The sequence below is a fragment of the Saimiri boliviensis genome, chromosome 21 (genome assembly GCF_048565385.1).
Source record: "Saimiri boliviensis isolate mSaiBol1 chromosome 21, mSaiBol1.pri, whole genome shotgun sequence".
Classification (NCBI taxonomy): domain Eukaryota; kingdom Metazoa; phylum Chordata; class Mammalia; order Primates; family Cebidae; genus Saimiri; species Saimiri boliviensis.
In genome coordinates this window covers 9,025,483-9,047,358 of record NC_133469.1, presented here as the reverse complement: position 1 = coordinate 9,047,358, position 21,876 = coordinate 9,025,483, and the positions used below count along the sequence as shown (strand labels likewise).

The window sequence follows — 21,876 nt, the reverse complement described above, 5'->3', positions numbered from 1 at the left end:
AAAACACTCGGCCTCTACTTCATTTCGGGAACCGGGAGGTGCGAACCTTTCCAGTGACTGACAGTTCTGTGCCTCTGGGAGCAGCTTCCCATCCTGCCCTGGTATCCACCTCTCTCCCTGGCCAACACTGGCGACAACCCCCTAGGGCGGCCCCGCCTCTTGCCAGGTTCAATGCAGGCTCCACCGCATCAGCCGCGTTAGATTCCTCGGGTGGGGAGCTGTCCTTCCCCACTGCCCGAGCTCCTGACCCAAGCCACACAGCGCCCACCCTCCTTGTTTAAGGGCCAAGAGTCCAGAATGCTGGGGGGAAGCTGTCCCCCGCCCCTTTAAAAGCCACCTTGGCGAGGCATTAGCTAAACATCTTCTCATTCCCTGAAGGCTTCCCCTGTGAAGTCTGCAGCGTTCAAATGACAACCAGCAAATCCCCAGAGACAGGTCCCTGGGAATTAGCAGCGCAGGGCTGGATGAAAGCCGCTCTGATGTTCTGGAGCGAGAGAGTAGAGAGAAGGATGGATGTTATACCTGCCAGTTGCAGGGTCCCGGGCAACAGCAGCAGGCCAAGGAGGAGCTGGGGGGCCATGGGGGGCCCGGGAGGGCATGCGGAGCCGGGCAGCGCCCACCACCTCGGAGGCTGGCTCTCCATCCGGGGGCCTGCCTGTCCAAGGCGACTCTTTAGTTCACAGGAGGGGACAGCTGGCGCTGACAGCTTCCCCTTTGCTTTCCCCATGAAGCTCCTCCCTGGCAGCCCCAACCTTCCGCTCTGCAGCAAAGCGGGAACAGCCCAGCAGGGGTGGCCACCAGATGAGGAACCAGGTCCAGGCCACACGGGCCGAAGAAGAGCTGGGGGTGCGGACTCAGTTCAAGCCCCAGTGGGCTTCACCCCTTTTTGGGCTCTTTCCAGTTGGGGCCCTGTCCAGGAGACACTGGTGACCATGCAGAGGGGTCATGGGATCTCCATGAGTAACTTCGGGCCCTGGTTTAGCCTCTCACTTCTGATACGCTTTTTTTTGAGATGCAGTTTCACTCTGTCACCAGACTGGAGTGCAGTGGTGTGATCTCGGCTCACTGCGACCTCCACCTCCCAGGTTCAAGCGATTCTCTTACCTCAGCCTCCTGAGTAGCTGGGATTGATTACAGGTGCATGCCACCATGCCCGGCTAATTTTTGTAGTTTTATTAGAGATGGAGTTTCGCCATGCTGGCCAGGTTGGTCTCAAACTCCTGACCTCATGATCCGCCCACCTCAGCCTCCCAAAGTGCTGGGATTACAGGCATGAACCACCTCACCTGGCCTGAAACAGTTTTAAAATGACCACAAGCATGTTCACACAAACTTGTCTAGAATATTCTGAGAATCCCTTAATCACGTATTGACCAAAGAGTAGGTTTTTTGGTGGGAGTTGGTAGGGAGGCTGGGGTGAAGGGCAGGAGCCTCATGTTCCCAGCGCCAGAGAGGGCCAAACACCTAGGGGGTGTGAAAGGCAGGCTGCCTATCATTCACCCAGCAAAGGTCTCTGTGGGTCCCCTGCAGAGGGCAAGGGGCTGCCTCCTCTCCGGTCCATCTCTAACATCAGCTCCTCCCTGTGGCCTCCCTAAACCTTAGCTCACTCAACCTCCCAATGTAAGACACGTGGGCTGCTTCCCCACTGGCTGCAGGTCACAGCCTCTGTTCTCTAGCAGCATCAGCCTGGGACAGAAATTGTTTGCTGCCCGGACCCCTTCCTCAGCAGACTTGGAGCCTTTCACCCTCGGCACACTGGGCACGCACACGTCTGCCTGCGTGTCTGGAGTGACAGAGGAAAGGGGCTGGGGTGTGGTGATCAGTGGTGGAGCTGGAGGCACCTGGTACCTGGGGGACGCAGGCAGGAACATGTGAGTTTCAGCGTGTGCCAAGCACTGACCTCCCTTCTTTAAAGTGTTCCTTCATTCACCAGATAAATATGATGATCCCAATTGTACAAAAGAGAAGACCACAGCCCCAGGAGGCAAAACAACGTGCCCAGGATCAGAGCAGGTCCATGGGGCGGGCATTGGAACTGCCAGCTGCATGATGCCCAAGCCTTCTCCCACCCGATGCCACCTGCTCAGACGTGCCTGGCTGCAGCCCCCAGTGATGACATCAGGAGGGCCAGTTCGGTTCTTTACACAAGTGCTTTTCCCTGGGCTGTTCCAAACATGGACAACAAAAGCAGAAAGACATTTCCACCAACGCCAAGGGCATGGGAGGCTGGCGAGGGCAGGGGCCGCCCACGGGGGGAGGAAGATGTAAGAACAGGAGACGTTTCCGACCGCGCCGGGGGCGGGCGAGGACTCCAGTGATATTGACTGTTGATCCATCACAATGATACATTCTCTCATATGTCACAGCGAGACACAGATTGGCTGCTTCATGCTACTCCCGGCTCCTGGGGGTAGCAGGTTGTCTAAGCACCTCAATGCCATGGTGATAGACCTGATGTTAATGCCTTGGGGCACACAGGGAGCATTGGAAAAGCATTGGTCTGTGCCTCCACAAGTCTTGTTATGACTTGGCACCGGGAAGCAGCCAAGTGCCCAGCTGCCTCGGAACACGGGAGCCTGCTCTTCCAACGCAGCGCGGCCTCTGCCCTTGCCCTGGTGCCAGCTCGCTGCCCCTGCCTCTCAGACAACAAGCCCCTTGGCCTGTGATGGTGCCCCCCACACTCCAGCTCTGCACCCCGGACTCCTGGGAGCTCTGAGTCTGGGTCTAGCCTGCTGCACACCTGGTTTCCATGCTTGCCTGCCTGAGCTGCCTGTCTTCCTCCCCGCTCCTCCTTGTGCCTGGCCAGGGGGTGCATGAATGGGCGGATGACTGATCGTAAGGCAGGGAGAGGCCTTCCTCCAGGCTCGACGTGAAGGCGGGTGCCCGACACTGCACTGGCACACAGGAGGCCTCAGGGGAGCTGGGGCTCTGGGGGCGGGGTGGGAGGAGGCCTGCACCCTCCCCAGGCAGGCCCTGGGCTTCGGAGCACAGACGGGACTGGACAAGAGGCAGCTGAGGGTCCCAGCTCATTTCGGAGTTTCTGAGACACTGCAGCCAAGCAGCCTCCGAGGGAGAGGCAGAGACAGGCCTTGGCGAGGAGCCCAGAAGCCCTGGCTACGCTGTTGGGGCCTCGTGTCTGGCCCTGATCCTCCTCGGGAGCAAAGAAAACCGCAGCACATCCAGGCCCCTCTTTTTTTTTTTTGAGACAGAGTTTCACTCTTGTTGCCCAGGCTGGAATGCAATGGCATGATCTCAGCTTACTGCAACCTCCGTCTCCCGGGTTCAAGCGATCCTCCTGCCTCAGCCTCCTGAGTAGCTGGGATTTACAGGCATGCGCCACCACGCATGGCTAATTTTGTATTTTTAGTAGAGACAGGGTTTTCTCCATGTTGGTCAGGCTGGTCTTAAACTCCCAACCTCAGGTGATCCACCTGTCTTGGCCTCCCAAAGTGCTGGGATTACAGGCATGAGTCCCCGCACCTGGCCTCCCTCCAGGATTTTCAAATGCCTCAGTGAGCAAGTGGTGGCTGAGGGGCCTCCAGCCAGGACACGGTGATGTCCTCAGCTCTTCCTGGTTCCTTTCTGCACAGGAAGCAGAAGTACCGTGGGAAGAGGACTCCCCTGCTCCCCACTTCGGCTGTGGAAATCACTTCCTTCCTCCCCAAAGACTCCAGCACCACGAGGAGCTGAGCCGACCCGCAGGAGGAGCCCCTCGGAACGATGCTTTGAGCTGGCTTAGCTGAGGCAGAAAGGGTCCCGGGGTATGAGGGCCTGATCCATCCTTTCTCTTAAACACCCCACATTCAAAACGGTAGCCTCCATCCTAGGAGCAGCTGGGTTTGCCTCTGGGGCCTTCTTGGGCCTCGAAGTGGCCCGTAGCTGGGTCGTGCTGACCCCACCGGAAGCAGGCAGACCCACCTGCAGGCCATCCACCCACAGGCTGCTTGGGCTGGAAGCCTGGCCTGGCCCGTCTCCAGAATCCCCTCTCAGTTCCAGCTGCCTGTACTTTTGGCTCTTAAGCATTTGTTTGATGCCAGACACAGTTCTAAAGGCTTTTCATGTACTTCGGCCCTCACAGAAACCTTGTATGGGAGGTGTCATTTATGACTGCTCCTGCTTTGCAGATGAGGTAACTGGGGTTCGGAGAACACAAGGCACTTGCTTAAGGCCACACAGCAAGGAAGCAGTGGAACCAGGGTCCCAGCTCCCGGGAGCTGGCTTTAACTGCTGCGCTCGCTTGTAATTCACCTGGTCCTTCACTCAGGGCAGTTATTATACTCCTCATCTGACCCATTTAGTGAGAGAGAAAAACAGAGTGAATGACCTGCTCCGGGTCACAGAGGGGACTGGAGGCAAACCTGGGACCGGGGATTTCCTACTGGACACATACCACGGTATGATGAGACCTCCCCTGCTATGCTCAGTTTCTGGGAGGTCAGCCCTGCCACGCCAGCAGGAATCTTCAAGATGTGGAAGAAACAGAAAACAAAGGTGAGGCTGGGCGCAGTGGCTCACGCCTGTGATCCTAGTACTTTGGGAGGTCGAGGCAGGCTGATTGCCTGAGCTCCGGAGTTCCAGACCAGCCTAGGCAACACAGCAAAATTCTATCTCAACTAAAAAATAAAAACAAAAAAATTGCCAGGCGTGGCAACATGTGCCTGTAGTCCCAGCTACTCGGGAGGCTGAGGCAGGAGGATCCGAGGAAGTTGCAGTGAGCCACTCCAGCCTGGGTGACAGAGCAAAACTCTGTCTCCAAAAATAAAACAAACAAAAAAACCCAAAGGTGGCACAATTTGTTTTGCTTTGTTTTAAGATGGAGTCTTGCTCTGTTGCCCAGGCTGAAGTGCAGTGGTGCGATCTAGGCTCACTGCAACCTCCGCCTGGGTTCAAGAGCTTCTCCTGCCTCAGCCTCCAGAGTAGCTGGGATTATGGGCACATGCCACCACGCCTGGCTAGTTTGTATTTTTAATAGATTTTTCACCATGTTCGCTACACTGGTCTCGAACTCCTGACCTGAAGTGATCAACCCTCCTCGGCCTCCCAAAGTGCTGGAATTACAGGTGTGAGCTACGGCGCCTGGCCACAATTTTCAACATTTATTCCACCACGTCCACCATGTGCCAAGGTTCTGGGAGGCTCGGGCCCTTGTCACAACCATGTCCCTCAAAGAGACGAGCACAGAACCAGGAGGCCCTCGGACTTCAGACCCCAGAGCCACCAAGTCCCCCATTAACGGTGCCACCGCCTGCCCCTCCTGGCCACGCAGGACGGCCCCAGGGTTGGCCTGTGCTGATGGTGCCACCTGGTGGTAGACATGGGAACGCGCTCACTTGAGATTTCCTCTCCGTGAGCCTTTTTCCCCCTCTAGGGGTCCCGGGCTGCCCTGAGGTCACCGCCCAGCAAGATCAGGACAGGCTTGAGCGGCCGTGGGATAGCGCGGTGGGAGTTCCGGGGGGCTCCGGTGCAGGCAGAACCAGGAATGTGCCGGTGGGGGCGGGGGCGGTGAGTACGGGGTGCAGGGCGTGGCGGCTTCGGGACCTCAGCTCGCCTCTTTTTAAATCCCTTCCTGGGCACCCAGGGGGGCCCGGCCGTTTCCCCTCAGGCTGTTTCTTCTGGGACAGCCGCACTATCTCCTCCGGGGCAGCCTCCAGCAGAGCCGGTTATTGGCCGCCAGGCAAACCAGTCCCATCCCTCCAGCAACCGGGACTTTCCGGGCAGGGCTCCCCAGCGTGGGTTCAGCCAATTAAGGAAGCAATTAGCTTCCCGTGAGCCTATTCATGCTTCCTCACCCACAGTTCCAAAGTTCTGTAAGACCAGAGCTTCTGTCTCCCGTGGGCAGAGGGTGTGTGTGGCTGCCACTAATCTGCAGACGCTGGCTCCACCCCGCAGAGTTGCAGGGCCAGGAAATACGCATTTGAACAGAAACAAGCACTTCTCAAGTCTGAGACAGGTTTGATACTCCCTTCCCTTGTCCCTAGCCCCACTTCTCCTTCCCCCACTTCTCCTTCCCCCACTTCTCCTTCCCCCACTTCTCCTTCCCCCACTTCTCCCTCCCCCCACTTCTCCCTCCCCCTTCCTCCTCCCACCTTCCTTCCCTCCCTCCCCCACTCGCCCGCCCTTGTTCCCTCTCCTTCCTTCCATCCCTTCCTCCCCCCTCCCACCTGCCCTCCCCCCCAGTTCTCCCTCCTTCCCTCCCTCCCTTCCATTTCTCCCTCCACCCTCCCATTTCCTTCCTTCTCCCGCCTTCCTCCCCCACCTGCCCGCCCTCCCTGCCTTCCCCTCCCCACAACCTTTCTTTTTTTTTTTGAGACGGAGTTTCGCTCTTGTTACCCAGGCTGGAGTGCAATGGCGCGATCTCGGCTCACCGCAACCTCCGCCTCCTAGGTTCAGGCAATTCTCCTGCCTCAGCCTCCTGAGTAGCTGGGATGACAGGCACGTGCCACCCTGTTGACCAGGATGGTCTCGATCTCTCGACCTCGTGATCCACCCGCCTCGGCCTCCCAAAGTGCTGGGATTACAGGCTTGAGCCACCGCGCCCGGCCTGCCCACAACCTTTCATTCCTCCCCACTCCCTCCCCTCTCCCTCCTCTTTGGAGGGTCAGCGCCTTTTCCTGGGAAGGGCAAGGGATCTGGTGTGAGCTAACTTCAGTTTGCACCACAGCCTTGTATCCTCAGGCGTTGGAGTGGGGGGCAGTTTCTGCATCCTCAAAATGGGGGTGAAATACCGACTTTATAAGGGTTTAGTGAAGAACAATGAGAGTAATGGAAGTGAGAGCATTTTGCAAACAGTGACATGTTGAAAGAAAAGCAGTTGTTCTAGGCCAGGTGCAGTGGCTCACACCTGTAATCCCAGCACTTTGGGAGGCCAAGGCAGGTGGATAGATCACCTGATCAGAAGTTCGAGACCAGCCTGGCCAACATGGTGAAACCTTGACTCTACTAAAAATACAAAAATTAGCTGGGCCTGGTGGCACATGCCTGTAGTCCCAGCTACTTGGGAGGCTGAAGCAGGAAGATCACTTGAAGCCAGGAGACAGAGGTTGCAGTGAGCAGAGATTTTGCCACTGCACTCCAGCCTGGCGACAGATTGAGACTCCGTCTCAAAAAAATAGAAAAGTAGTTGTTTTGCCTTTAATCTTTATTCATCCTCTCAATTGTGTAGGTCCCTTTAGAGGGGAGGGGGGTTTGGGAAAGTCACAGAGAACAAGGAGGGTCCCCAAGGGGAGAAGAGGAGTGTGTGGTTATGGATAAGGAAGTTTATGGAGGTGACAGGTCTGGGAGGAGCAGCAGGGGCCGGGGGAGGAGCCAGAAATCGAGGCCCTCCAAGCACCCCATCCCCCGCCACCCTCTCCACTAGCCAGAGCAATTAGAGGCTGGTCTTGGAGCTGCTCCCAATGAGGTTCCAGAGGCCGGGTGCAGGGGTCAGGGCAGCTGCAGGGGATTCTCAGGGGGCTCCCCCCAACCAGCCTCAGGCCTCAGGAAAGTTCTGCCCTCTCCTCTCAGCTGGCCATCTATTCTCACTGCCTCTTACTTTCTGTTCCCGTTGCCCTGTGGCTAGGCCGGCTCTTCCACCGCCCCAGGGCTGGGAAGGATAATGGCACAGCTGAGCAGACCTGGGTCAGAGTCAGACTGCCCTAGGTTCAGGGATAGCAAAGAACCCAGGCCAGCCCGTCTAATTCTTGCAGGAGTCCAGAAGGCCCCTTCGATGATCCACAGGAATTTCAGGTCACTCATTCCCTCATCCAACAAACTCTCCAGGGCACTGCTGTGGGCCGGCCCTGTGCTGGGTGCCCGCCATGTAGGGCGTAGGCTGATATCCACTCTAAGTCACATCCCAACATGACGGGCTGAGCCCACCAAGAAGGTCCAGGTGTTCAGGAAGGCTCTATTTATTTATTTATTTATTTTCTGAGATGGAGTGCTGCTCTGTCGCCCAGGCTGGAGTGCACTGGCACAATCTTGGCTCACTGCAACCTCCGCCTCCCGCAATCAAGTGATTCTCCTTCCTTAGCCTCACTGTGTTGGCCAGGCTGGTCTCAAACTCCTGACCTCAAGTGATCCACCCATCTTGGCCTCCCAAAGTTCTGGGATTACAGGTGTGAACCTGTCCCAGGAAGGCTTTATAAGAAGCTTCCAGGAGTAGATAAGGGGCTAGGGTGTCCCATCCAGGCTGAGAGGCGGAGGCTGGAGGGGGCCCAAGGGAAGCAGAATGAGAAGGCCTCCCCCTCTCCTGGGCCTCCTCCGATGAAAACTACCTTGCTCTCTCCAGCAGCTGAAGTCAAATGCATAAAACCATTTATTTTTTCTGCTCAGAAATTACTAGTATTGCAACTAGTATCGATTTCTACTGTTTTCATTTCCCATGTACAGATTGTCAGCGGCATTCAGAGTTCAGCAGCTTTTGGGCGGTTCCCCGAAGCCTCACATCATTTACAATCCGGTTTCTGAGTGGGAACGGCTCTTTGGGAAGTTAGAGACTTCCTGCAGTCACTGGACTCGAAGGTCTGTTCTGTACAAAATGCCCTGCAACACTAAAGAAATGCTGGGTGTTTTGTTGTTGTTGTTGTTGTTTGAGATGGAGTTTGCTCTTGTCACCCAGGCTGGAGTGCAGCGGCGTGATCGTGGCTCACTGCATCCTCCACCTCCCCGGTTCCAGCGACTGTCCTGCCTCAGCCTCCTGAGTAGCTGGGATTACAGGTGAGATGCTGTTTTAGGACCAGAAATCTCCCAGGGGAGTGCTGATACACAATAATCCCAGCCTGCCCTCCATTTTCAGAATGGAATCAGAGGAAGGGAGAAACCGCTTTTGGATCTCAGGACCATGATTTATATTTTTTAATTTTTTGAGATGGAGTTTCACTCATCACCCAGGCTGGAGTGCAATGGCACGATCTTGGCTCGCTGCAACCTCCACCTGCCCTGAGTTCAAGTGATTCTCCTGCCTCAGCCTCCCAAATAGCTGGGATTACAGGTGCCCACCACCACACCTGGTTAATTTTTTATATTTTTAGTAGAGATGGGGTTTCACCATGTTAGCCAGGCCGGTCTTGAACTCCAGACCTCAGGTGATTCACCTGCCTTGGCCTCCCAAAGTGCTGGGATTACAGGTGTGACCCACCACGCCTGGCTAGGACCAAGATCTTTCCAGCAGGCACAGGTGACTGAAGCCTTCACTTGTCAGAAGCCCCCCTCCTCAGGAAACTCCCCTGGGGCAAAAGGTAAGTGTTCTGGGGCTTTTTCTGCCTGGCAAGGAGCCTGTGCCCGAGTCCCTGCTTCCCCTGGGCTTCCCTTTGCCTTTCTTTCCGCCCAGTGTCTGCTCACTGTGTGTCACACAGGGAGCACGGGGCCAGGCCATCTCGGAGCTGCCCGTGGGACGGAGACTCGGGCACTTGCCAGGAGCGGCTGGCCTGGGAGTGGGCGGGAGGCCCTTGGTCAGGGCCTGGTCCCACGTCCCCAAAGCCTTCCTGCCTCCTCCGACCCCCTTCTGGGCACTGGGCCACCAACTGCTGGGCATAGCCACTGAATGAGGGTGAGGGCAAGATGAGGAAGAGGTGACCTAAGGTGGGGAAGGAATCACCCTTGCCAGACACTTGGCTGAGTCCTCTCTCTAAGTCACCCTGTGAGGCAGGTGCTATTATGTCTGCATTTTGCAGACAAGGAAACTCAGAGACGGGAAGTTGCTGGTTCTTTTCATTGTTGCTGTTTTTGTTTTTTGAGACAGAGTCCCACTCTGTCACCCAGGCTGGAGTGCAATGGCACGATCTGGGCTCATTGCAGCCTCCGCCTCCTGGGTTCAAGTGATTCTCCTGCCTCAGCCTCCCAAGTAGCTGGGATTATAGGTGCCCGCCACCACACCTGGCTAATTTTTGTATTTTAAGTAGAGACAGGGTTTCACCATGTTGGCCAGGGTGGTCTCGAGCTCCTCACCTTGTGATTTGCCTGCCTCAGCCTCCCAAAGTGCAGGGATTACAGGCGTGAGCCACTGCACCTGGCCGGAAGCAGCCGTTTTAAGGCCACGCGGCCAATGGAGGTGGGGCTGGGGTTGTCATCTAGGATCAGCCACACTGCCTGGGGAGACTCTGGGAGTGTCTGCGCTTCCAGCTTAGATGGGAGCTCAGTGTAGCCCCTCGATTCCCCCCCCACCTGCTGAAGGCCCCCCTCCTCTTTGTAGGTACTTAGGCCCAAGCCAGGGAATCTCCTGAATGAGCGCGTGAAGGTGGAGCCCTTTCTCTTAACGCACAGGTGAAAAGGGCGCCTCGGTGATTCCACTAAATTTAATTGAAGATAAGTAGGACCTGGGTCACACGGACTCGACTCGTAGAGTGTGGAGGTCAGAATCTGAGGCTGCGTTTGGCCCTAAGTAGGAAGGAGCTGACTGGTGGGCGGAGGAAAGAGGGCAGGTGGTTCGGATCTGGGTTCTCCCTTTCGTTCAACTCTGTGGGTGTTAAGGAAGCCCCATGGCGGCGCAGGCAAGCGCCGAGGGCACCTGGAAAGAGAAGACCCTGCCGGACCCTCCTCTCCCTTCACTTCGGGTTCCCAGGTGAGGCCCGAAGCCTAGCAGGAGGGCTGGTGGAGGGAGCGGTTTCCCGGGTGGCCAGCCCCTCCCCACAGGGTCCCTGGTTCGCTGGAGGCGCCGAGGCTCCGGCCGCCGCTCACCCCCAGTGGTCCCCGCTGCCACAGCCTGGCCTGGTGAACAGGCCTTTCCCTGGGAAGTTGTCACCAGGTCCTTCTCCCCAGCATCTCCGGCAGGTGTGGACGGGGAATCTGTGGCCCCACAGCCTCCCCTTCTCCATGCCAAGACATCCCTGGTCCTGTGTGACCCCCAGCGTGTCTTCCAGACCCTTCTCCATGGGGGGTTTGCCCAGCCTGCACTCCCTGTGCCCAGATGGGGTCTAACCAGGATGGAGGTCGGTGGAACTGTGGTCCCCTCCCCATGGACACACGGCTCCTGGGAAACCCCTGGCTCCTTTTGGGTCCCCCATTTCCTTCCAGCTGGGGTCAGGGCCAGCCAGCTGCAGGATGCCCTCTGCTGTGCCCCTTCTGGGCCCCAGGAGGCCCTTTCTTCCTCCTGGGATGTGGATGCCTGTCCCTACATGGGTATCTTGTGGGTGTCTGGTGATGTGGAACCCCCTGTGCTTCCCTCATGGCAGGGCCCTTCCTTCCCCACAGGGACCCATTTGGGTGGCCCAGAGGGAGGGAGCTGTTTTGGAAGACCCCTCGACAAGGCTAGGGTGAGGCCCCATCTTCATCCCAGCACCTTGCTAATTGGCTGAGATTGTACACTTGTCATTTTGATTTAGAAAAAGACATTACTGGCCAGGCATGATGGCTCACGCTTGTAATCCCAACACTTTGGGAGCCTGAGGCGGGTGGATCACAAAGTCAGGAGTTCAAGACCAGCCTGGCCAAAATGGTGAAACTTGTCTACTAAAATACAAAAAATTAGCCGTGCATGATGTCACACATCTGTAATCCTGGCTACTCGGGAGGCTGAGTTGGAGAATTGTTTGAACCTGGGAGGTGGAAGTTGCAATGAGCCATGATTGTACCACTGCATTTCAGCTGGGGAACAGAGCGAGACTCTGCCTTAAAAAAAAGCAAGACACAAACACAATTACAAAAACAAAATTAGGTGTGACAGTGTTTTGACTGCCCCTTAGAAGAAGAATACAAATGACACTACAAATTTTAGAAGGTTGGTAAATATCAAGCCACTCAGAAACATAACAGGGCGTTTTGTATCACCCGCTTGACCACCAATGCATTCCCTATGTTTTTCTTTCTTTTTTTTTTTTTTTTTAAGATTAAGTGTCATTTTCGTGGCCCAGGCTGGAGTACAGTGGTGCAATCTCGGCTCACTGCAACCTCCGCCCTCCCCGGTACAAGCAATTGTCCTGTCTCAGCCTCCTGAGTGGCTGGGACCACAGATGTGCACCACCACACCCAGACAATTTTTATATTTTTAGTAGAGATAGGGTCTTACCATGTTGGCCAGGATGGTCTCAAACTCCTGATTTGGTGATCCACCTGCCTCAGCCTCCCAAACTGCTGGATTCAGGCGTGAGCCACCATTCCAGGCCTGTTTTTCTTTTCCTTTCCTTCCTTTTTCTTTCTTTCTTTTTTTTTTTAAGATGAAGTTTTGTTCTTGTGGTCCAGGCTGGAGTGCAGTGGTGCGATCTTGGTTCACTGCAACCTCTACCTCCTGGGTTCAAGCGATTCTCCTGCCTCAGCCTCCCGAGTAGCTGGGATTACAGGTGTGCGCACCACGCTCGGCTAATTTTTGTATTTTTGCTAGAGACAGGGTTTCACCACATTGGCCAGGCTGGTCTCGAACTCCTTACCTCAGGTGATCTGTCCACCTCGGCCTCCAAAAGTGCTGGGATTACAGGCATGAGCCACTGTACCTGGCCTCCCTATGTTTTTCTATACCTGATCGCTTCCTTGTACATCAAGGATTTTGTAATGCCGTTTTCTATAGAGAAAATACAAACTTTGATCACATTTCTTTTATATGGTAGCAGTAAGAGTTCAGGGCATGGCTATGTCAAGTTTGCTCTTGTGGGACCTGACCTTAAATGCTCTTTGGATAGACCACACTGGTTACCAAGCGAGGCTTTGATGCTCTCATTACAGGGACCTGTTCTGAGTCTTATGTTGTCTTTGTTGATGTCAGTATTTGATGCCAAATCAGCAAGAAATTTTAATCTTTTTCTGTCATGATCATTGTATTCATTCTTCATTCATTCATTCATTGGTGGGTGTGTTCCTGGAAGCCATCTGTCCCCCCGGACAGCCAGCAATGACTGAGCTATGCATGGATAGAACTGTGAACCACATGAAATATCCCTGAATTCTGAACTATTTCCAACTTCTCCCAAAATACCTACAGCCAGTCCAACACCATCCAACTGGACGGGAGGGGGAACGAGGGGAATCAGAGTGGAAAGAGACTTAAACTAACTGAAGTTATTTTTATCATTTTTTAAAACTTTATTCATATACAGACATGCATAGAGACAGAGTCTATCATTATGTTGCCCAGGTTGGATTCTTTTTTTTTTTTTTTTGAGACGGAGTCCTGCTCTTGTCACGCAGGCTGGAGTGCAATGGCATGGTCTCAGGTCTCCGCACCCTCTGCCTCCTGGGTTCAAGTGATTCTCCTGCCTCAGCCCCCCTAGTAGCTGGGATTAAAGGCGCACACCACCACACCTGGCTAATTTTTTATTTTTATTTGAGATGGGATTTCATCATGTTGTTCAGGCTGGTCTCGAACTCCTGACCTCGTGATCCTCCTGCCTTGGCCTCTCAAAGTACCGGGATTACTTTGTGAGCCACTTCACCGGGGTCTTTTTTCTTTTTTAAAGATAGGTCTCACTCTGTTACCCAGGCTGGAGTACAGTGGTGCAATCCCTGCTCATCACACCCTTGAACTCCAGGGCTCAAGCCATCCTCCCACCTCAGCCTCCTGAGCAGTGGGACTACAGGCATGTGGTGTGCCACCAAGCTGGCTTAGTGTGACTAACTGACGTCTCACCTCTGCAAACTTTACAGAAACATATGACTATGTACATACATTGCAATTACATATTACAATTCAGCAGCAAAAAACAAAACACTTTCTTTTTACTGAATGGCACTGGCGTAGCAGGCACATACAAGCAAGTGGCATCTGGGGACCACTTTTTGGCTATTCTAGAGAAAGTGCCCCAAAGAGGGCTCAGCAGCCAAACTCCTGTTTTATCATCTCCGAAGGCTCAGCCTCTGAAGCAACTGTTCAGGACTCAGAGGCAGGAATCTGGGTGTTAAAGGCCCCACTCTGCCACTTCCTAACTGTGGGGCGTTGGACAAGCAGTGCGGGTCCTGTGAGCATCACCATCCTCATTAGCAAGAATAGTTCATATTCCCCTGCCACAAAAGTGCCCTGTGAACTAGAAGAGGGCATGGATGAGTATGGGGTTAGTCTCGCTAACAGGCCTGCCAACTTCTATCTGGGCAATTCTGTCATTTAGGGTTTTGCTGGGGTGGCCCCAGAAGCCCAGTTTGGGGCGTCCACATATCTCCCCAGGCATGGAGAAGTGGTGGTTTTTCTGAATCAGGATTCTGAGCTGAACTGCAAACTGGCCTGTGCTCCAAGTTGCTTGGACCAGCAAGCCCAGCTCCCAGAGTCCCGTCGCCCGGGCCTGAACGTGCCCCCGTACACCCTGGGCTCTCAGCAGCCGGGCTCGGGCTCGGGCTGGGGCTTGAAGGAGACACCAAGGGCCTTCTTGCATTTCCTGCTTCAGACTAGACGATGACAGAGGACTCCTGCTCCAGCTGTGGGGAACTCCAGCCCATACTTTGCCTCCAGCTCGATGGTGCAGGATCCAGCTCCTCTTCATCCTGGCATCAAACGTCTGTTTGATCAGCTTTTCATCCATTTTCTGAAAATGTGGTGATTGAGGGATGTTCTGAATCTTGCAGAATTCTGTGTTGCACCCTGGCCACACATCAATGCGGCCCTGAACCTGACTCTGGGTGGACGCCCTGCTCTCTGCCAGCCCCTTTCTCACCCCTGAGTCCCCACGGCCCCTGGCTGTCTTCCCCTCTGCCCGAATCTCACTGAGGGATGCGTGTGCGTGTGCGTGTGCGTGTGTGTGTGTGTGTTGGGGGGTGGTCCACTGAATGCTTGGGCAGAGGGTCACACACTGGGTGGAGATCTGGTGCCGCCTGGAGGCCAGACAGGAAGGGCTGGGGTAGATGAGGTCTTTGAGAACTTGGTGGCATCCCGCTCCTGCTGTCTTGGGTCCCACCGCCCCTCCCCCAGCCTTCCTGACAGCAGAGGAGATTGATGGCTCCCTGCTTGAATGTTCTGCATCTGTGTCTTCAGTAATAAGCTTCCCCATTTGGTAACCAATCCTAGTTTCGCAAAACCGTTTGTCAACCATTTTCTCCCTCGAGCTTCACAAGAACCCCGTGGGAGGGAAGAGAGGAGGGGTCCCCGGGGATCTGAAAAGCTGTGCCTCAGCCAAGTTCATGAGTGACTGGCGAGGAGGTCTGCAGATCGGTGAAGCCTAGGAGGTCAAGAGTGCCCACATGGGGACCTACAGACCTCAGGGCTGCAGGTTGCTGGGTTGGACCCTGGCACAGAGCTCAGGATAGAAACCCGGAAACCCCACTGGCAAAGGAGGAGGCAGAACAGAACAGGGCAGAGCCAAGGACCCAGTGAGGGTTGCTGGTGCCACAGCAAATAGAGATCACAAAGTGACATCATCCAAAAACCTATACAGAAAAAGCTAATCATTTCATCCAGTCCCTCTTCCACAAAGGTGTCTACTCCCGCAGGCTCACCTGTAACCTTTGTCACTCTTCTGACTCTGCAAACATCTAAAGCTCAGAGCCACAGCCAGGAGAATCTGGACTTGTTTGTGTTTCCTGAAATAGGGCATCTGAAATCCACGCTCAGCACTGTGCCCTTTTCTTTTCTTTTTCTTTTTGAGATGGCATCTCACTCTGTTGCCCAGGCTAGAGTGCAGTGGCATGATCTTGGCTCAGTGCAACCTCTGCCTCCTGGGTTCAAGCAATTCTCCTGCCTCTGCTTCCCGAGTAGCTGGGATTACAGGCGCCCACCACCACGCCCTGCTAAATTTTATATTTTTAGTAGAGATGGGTTTTCACCATATTGGCCAGGCTGGTCTTGAACTCCTGACCTTGTGATCTGCCGACCTCGGCCTCTCAAAATGCTGGTGATACAGGCATAGGCCACCGCGTCCGGCCTCAATTTTTATTTTTTAATGGTTAAATAGGTTTCAAGGTACACACAGTAAAATTCACTTTTTTGGTATATAGTTCAAATGCATAGAGTCCTGTCACCATGACCACAGTCAAGACAGGGAACATCCCATCAATCCCAGAACCCCCCTGCTGCCCCAGCAACCATGCTCTGTTCTCCCTTTGCTTTTCCAGTGAATCCTGGAAATGGGATCGTGTGAGTCCAGGCTCTTTCTCTGAGCGTCATGACTTGAGGCTCACTCACATTGTCATATGATTCCTTTTCATTGCTGAGTAGTGTTCTGCTGTCTGGATAGAGTGTGGTGTATTTACCTATCCACCAGGTAAAGGATGTGGGCGATTTCCAGGTTCGAATAATTATCAGTAAGCTGCCATAACATTCACGTGCCAGTGTTTGTGTGAATGTAAGTTTCACTTCTCTTGGGTGTATACCTGGGAGTGAGGTTTTGAGTTCCTGATTGGGTTTCTAATGGTCCGTAAGTCCGACTTGCTAAGAGGTTTGGTTGGACAACAAGGCAAGAGCCTGTCTCTTAAAAAAAAAAAAAAAAAAAAAAAAAAAGGCTGGGCACCGTTGCTCACTGCTATAATCCCAGCACTTTGGGAGGCCAAGGCTGATGGAACACCTGAGGTCAGGAGTTCCAGACCAGCCTGGCCAACATGGCAAAACCCATCTCTACTAAAAATACAAAACAGCTGGGCGTAGTGGCACGCACCTGTAATCCTAGCTACTCAGGAGTCTGGGGCAGGGAGAATTGCTTGAACCCGGGAGGCGGAGGTTGCAGTGAGCCAAGACGCAGGCACGGCCAGCTCTCAGGGTCCTTTCCACGATGCGGGGATGTCACGGTCACCTGACAGGGAAGCGAATGCCAGCTGGTCACCCAGCCTTCTCTTGTCTGTGCCTTTTCCCTCAGAAGCTAATAGAGGAAGGTAAAATTGTTGTTTCACTCTCATTTCCTTTTATTTTCATTAATATTAGGAAGTACCAAGATTAGTGTCAATGAAAAGATGAATCAAAACAGCCTAGAAAAGGCTTCAGTGGTGCTCAAACTGGATGATTGAATCCCAAATGATTGGAAATCAATAGTAAATGCCAAAGTAAGACTTTAAAGTCCTCTCTCTCTCTCTCTCTCTCTCTCTCTCTCTCTCTCTCTCTCTCTCTTTTTAAAGAGATAGGGTCTCACTATGTTGCTCAGACTAGTCTCAAAATCCCAGGCTCAATGGATCCTCCTACCTTGACCTCCTAAGGTGCTGAGATTACAGGGGTAAGCCACCCGGCCCAGCCCAAAATCCTTATATCATATTTTTTTGCTTTGCATGAAACATTATATTTATTTCCATTCCACCCTCAACATAACAGCAGAGAGAATTTCTAAAGGCAAAGATTGTGTTCCTGAATTAGGCAAAGGTGTGGCAGCTTCACCTCTTACTGCCTGGAGTTGGCAGTTCTCTGCAGAGCAATTCTCAAGGAGGTGTCTTAGCTTGACTTGCCCAAAAATTGCTGCTGGGAAGCCCCAGCTGCCCCATCTAATTACCCTGAGCCCTGGCCCAGCTCAGGCTGAGAAGATTTGGCAGTCAGGATCTACAGTCAGCAAGCAGAAAAAACCAGGAGCACTGACAGTGCCATTGCAGTCCAAGTTCAAAGGCAAGAGAAAACCAGTGCACCTGCTCAGCTCACAGTCAGGCCGACAGCAAATTCTTACTTTTTCTTTTTTCTTTTTCTTTTTCTTCTTTTTTTTTTTTTTTTTTTTGAGACAGTTTCTTATTACCCAAGCTGGAGTGCAATGGCGCGGTCTCGGCTCACCGCAACCTCCGCCTCCTGGGTTCAGGCAATTCTCCTGCCTCAGCCTCCTGAGTAGCTGGGATTACAGGCACGTGCCACCATGCCCAGCCAATTTTTTGTATTTTTAGTAGAGACGGGGTTTCACCATGTTGACCAGGATGGTCTTGATCTCTTAACCTCGTGATCCACCCACCTCGGCCTCCCAAAGTGCTCGGATTACAGGCTTGAGCCACCGCGCCTGGCCTCTTTTTTCTTTTTTTTTGAGATGGAGTCTTGCTCTGTCACCATGCTAGAGTGCAGTGGTACAATCTCAGCTCACTGTAACCTCCGCCTCCCAGGTTCAAGGAATTCTCCGGCCTCAGCTTCCCGTGCAGCTGGGGTTACAGGTGCCCCCCACTACACCCAGCTAATTGTATTTTTAGTAGAGACAGGGTTTACCATGATGGCTAGGCTGGTCTCAAACTCCCAACCTCAGGTAATCCACCCACTCTCCCAAACTGCTGGGATTATAGGAGTGAGCCACTGGGCTTGGACTTTTTTTTTTTTTTTTTTTTGGTAAAAAACAGGCTCTTTCCCTGTTGCCCAGGCTAGAGTGCAGTGGTATGAATGTGGCTCACTATAGCCTCGATTTCCTGGGCTCAAATGATCCTCTTGCCTCAGCCTCCTGAGTAGCTGGGACTACAAGTGTGCCATGCCTGGCTAAGTTTTCAAACGCTTTTTATAGAGATGAGGTCTCACCATGTTGCCCAGACTGGTCTCGAACACCTGGGTTCAAGCAATCCTCCTGCCTCAGCCTCCTGCGTAGTCGGGACTACCAGCTGCGTCCACACTTGGCTTTGTCTTTTGCTCTATTCAGGCTTTTGTAGGATTGGATGAGGCACATCCGCACTAGGGTGGGCCCTCTGTTTTACTCGGTCTACCAATGCGAATGTTTATCTTGCTGGAAACACCCTCACCACAGACGCAGAATAATGTGGAACCAAATACTGGGCACCTCGTGGTTCTGTCAAGTTGATGCAAAAAATGAACCATTGTGGCCGGGCGCGGTGGTTCACACCTGTAATCCTAGCACTTTGGGAGGCCAAGGCAGGTGGATCACCAAGTCAAGACATTGAGAACATCCTGGCCAACATGGTAAAACCCCTTTTCTACTAAAAACACACACACAAAATTAGCTGGGTGTAGTGGTGCGTGCCTGTAGTCCCTGCTACTCGGGAGGCTGAGGAGAATCTCTTGGACCCAGGAGGCAGAGGTTGCAGTGAGCTGAGATCACACTATTGCACTCCAGCCTGGTGACACAGGGAGACTCCATCCCCCAAAAAAGAAAAGGGCCAGGCTCGGGGGCTCAGGCCTGTAATCCCAGCACTTTGGGAGACTGAGGTGGATGGATCATGAAGTCGGGAGATCAAGACCATCCTGGCCAACTTGGTGAAACCCCGTCTCTACTAAAAATACAAAAAAATTAGTTGGGTGTGGTGGCGCACACCTGTAGTCCCAGCTACTAGGAAGGCTGAGGCAGAATCGCTTGAATCCAGGAGGCAGAGATTGCAGTGAGCTGATATTGAGCCACTGCACTACAGCCTGGGCAGCAGGGTGAGATTCTGCCTCAAAAACAAAAAACAAAAAACGGCCGGGCACGGTGGCTCACGCCTGTAATCCAAGCACTTTGGAGGCCAAGGCAGGCGGATCACCTGAGGTCGGGAGTTCAAGACCAGCCTGACCAACATGATGAAACCCTGTCTTTAAAAACAAAACAAAACAAAAACATGAACTATTGCAGAAAACAGAACAGTCACCAACTCCCACCCATGCAAGGGGGCTCATTTGCTGGGTTGCCCTCCCCAGGAGGTGGCACAGGAATTCCTGCTTTGGCAGAGAGGAGGCCTGGGGTATGTGCAGGTGCCCATGGGAAGTTTCTTTGCCATGGGAAAAGCCAGAGTGACCCCTTGCTGATCCTGCAAAGGAAGAAGCAAGAGCTTCCTGACACCAACTCCAGAGGCAGAGCCCACATCCTCATTCGGCTCAGCAGGTACCGTGTCTGAGGGCACTGTGGACCCACAAAAATGTCTTTATTTTATTAAAACCAGAAAAAAACTTGTGAATGATTTATAACCAGCCCAGCCTGGTTAGATTCATCTTTGTAGCCATGCAGACATAATATACAGTTTTTACATTTTTTTTTTAAGTGGAGGAAGGATCCCAGAAAAGTCATCATGTGGCCCTGTCCAGGGTTCCCTCCAACCAGCCGTGTCTGCACGGCCAGGCACCACTTCCTCAGGCCTGGCTGCTGGCACTGTTTCTGGGTCACGCTGCAGGACTCCAGGCCGGGGCGGGGAGGAGGGTGGCACAAGCCGGGGACCGGCTCCCAGCAGCTGAAGCTGCATCTGACCTGCTCTGCTCCAAGGGGTAAGACGTGAATTTTGCAGCGTTGTTTTCCTCCGTGCACCGCTGCCGCCTTCTTGAGTGGGAGCTGCTTTTCCTCCCAGTCCTGGTACGTTCAGTCCTGGAGGTGGGGTCTGTGTCACCCACGCTCACGGCTTTGCACCTCTTATGGCTTTATTGAAACGTTACTTTCCTAAAGAGGCCTTTCTCAGCCACCTCATCTAAAAGTGTCCCCTCCCAAAACTCTCCATCTCCCTCCCTGCCTTCTGCCTGCCCTTGGCACGTAGCACAGGGTTTTGTTTTGTTTTTTAGATGGAGTCTCGCTCTGTCACCCAGGTTCACTGCAACCTCCACCTTCCTGGTTCAAGCAATTCCCCTCTCTCAGCCTCTTGAGTAGCTGGGATTACAGGCACAGGCCATCATGCCTGGCTAGTTTTATTTTGTCGTTGTTTTGTATTTTTAGTAGAGACGGGGTTTCACTGTGTTGACCAGATTGGTCTCAAACTTTTGATCCCAGGCAACACACCCGCCTGGGCCTCTCAAAGTGCTGGGATTATGGGCATGAGCCACTGTGCCCGATCAGGGTAGTGTTTTTAAATTTGTTTTCTTTTTTCTTTTTGAGAGACAGGGTCTTGCTGTGTTGCCCAGGCTGGAACACTGGTGCAATCACAGCTAACTGTAACCACAAACTCCTGGGCTCGAGTGATCTTCCCACCTCAGTGCTCTGAGTAGCTGGGACCACCGGCGCATATCACCAGGCCCAGCTAATTTTTTGTAGAGATGGGGGTCTCACCATGTTGGCCAGATCGGTCTTAAACTCCCGGGCTGAAGCAATCCTGCCTCCACCTCCCAAAGTGCTGGGATTACAGATGTGAGCCCCCGCGCCCAGCCTAGTGCAGTGCTCTCGTTTGTCTTGTTTGCCTTGTTTTGTGTCTGCCTCCCTGTGAGCAGGAAGTCTCTATTTATTTATTTATTTATTTTGAGATGGAGTCTCGCTCTGTTGCCCAGGCTGGAGTGCAGCGGAGCAGTCTCAGCTCACTGCAACCTCTACCTCTCAAGTTCAAGTGATTCTCCTGCCTCAGCCTCCTAAGTATTTGGGATTACAGGGGCCTGCCACCATGTCCGGCGAATTGTATGTATTTTCAGTAGAGGCAGGGTTTCAACAGGATGGTCTTGATCTCCTGACCTTGTGATTCGCCTGCCTCAGCCTCCCAAAGTGCTGGGATTACAGGAGTAAACCACCATGCCTGGCCTTTAGAACCAATTTTTGAGTGCTACTTATTTACTGATTTATTTAGTTGAGACAGAGTCTCACTCTGTCACCCAGGCTGGAGTGCAGCAGCACAGTCTTGGCTCACTGCAACCTCTACCTCCCGGGTTCCAGCCATTCTCCCTGCCTCAGCCTCCTGAGTAGCTGGTATTACAGGTGTATGCCACCACACCCCGCTAAATTTTGTATTTTTAGTAGAGATGGGGTTCTGCCATGTTGGCCAGGCTGGTCTCGAACTCCCAACCTCAGGTGATCCACCTGCCTCAGCCTCCCAAAGTGCTGGGATTGCTGGCAGGAGCCACTGTGCCAGTCCAAATGCTTGTGTATTAAATACTTAACTGCCTCGTTATACCTCCTGTACTAAGAACACAAAAAAAGTAGAACATTTTAGACAAGAAACCTAATTTTTTAAAAATCCCAGTTCAAAAGCATTTGGGAGTGATTCAGAAAACCAGAGCCCCGGAGCTATGGTCTCTGAAGATGCCGGGTCTGGACCTCTCCGCATTCCCACATTAGTGTCTGCTGAAGACAAGTGTGTAGAGAAATCAAATCCCTGCACGGGCTCCCTGAGACTGTTCCTTTTTCCTACATCCTCATGCTGGGCGCACAGATGCCTCGAGGGAGGCGCCGATGCTCTCAGGCACTGAACTTGTTCGCATGTCTTTATGTTTCATTA

General features: G+C 53.3%; 1 protein-coding gene and 1 long non-coding RNA gene across 2 annotated transcripts in view; one reads left to right on the top strand and one right to left on the bottom strand.

The window, feature by feature from the left end:
- Window positions 1-711, bottom strand: part of NFAM1 (NFAT activating protein with ITAM motif 1) — a 44,916-nt gene extending 44,205 nt beyond the window's left edge. The window contains exon 1 of the mRNA XM_003932803.4: window positions 523-711. Within this exon, the coding sequence (XP_003932852.1) occupies window positions 523-643 (121 nt within the window). The 5' untranslated portion in view covers window positions 644-711. The remainder of the gene's footprint in view (window positions 1-522) is intronic.
- A 5,089-nt stretch (window positions 712-5,800) lies between these two features.
- Window positions 5,801-16,267, top strand: LOC141582601 (uncharacterized). The gene is made up of 3 exons (XR_012515474.1): window positions 5,801-5,950; window positions 8,371-8,502; window positions 8,600-16,267. It is a non-coding gene; the product is annotated as an uncharacterized LOC141582601 (long non-coding RNA).
- Window positions 16,268-21,876: the final 5,609 nt, after the last annotated feature.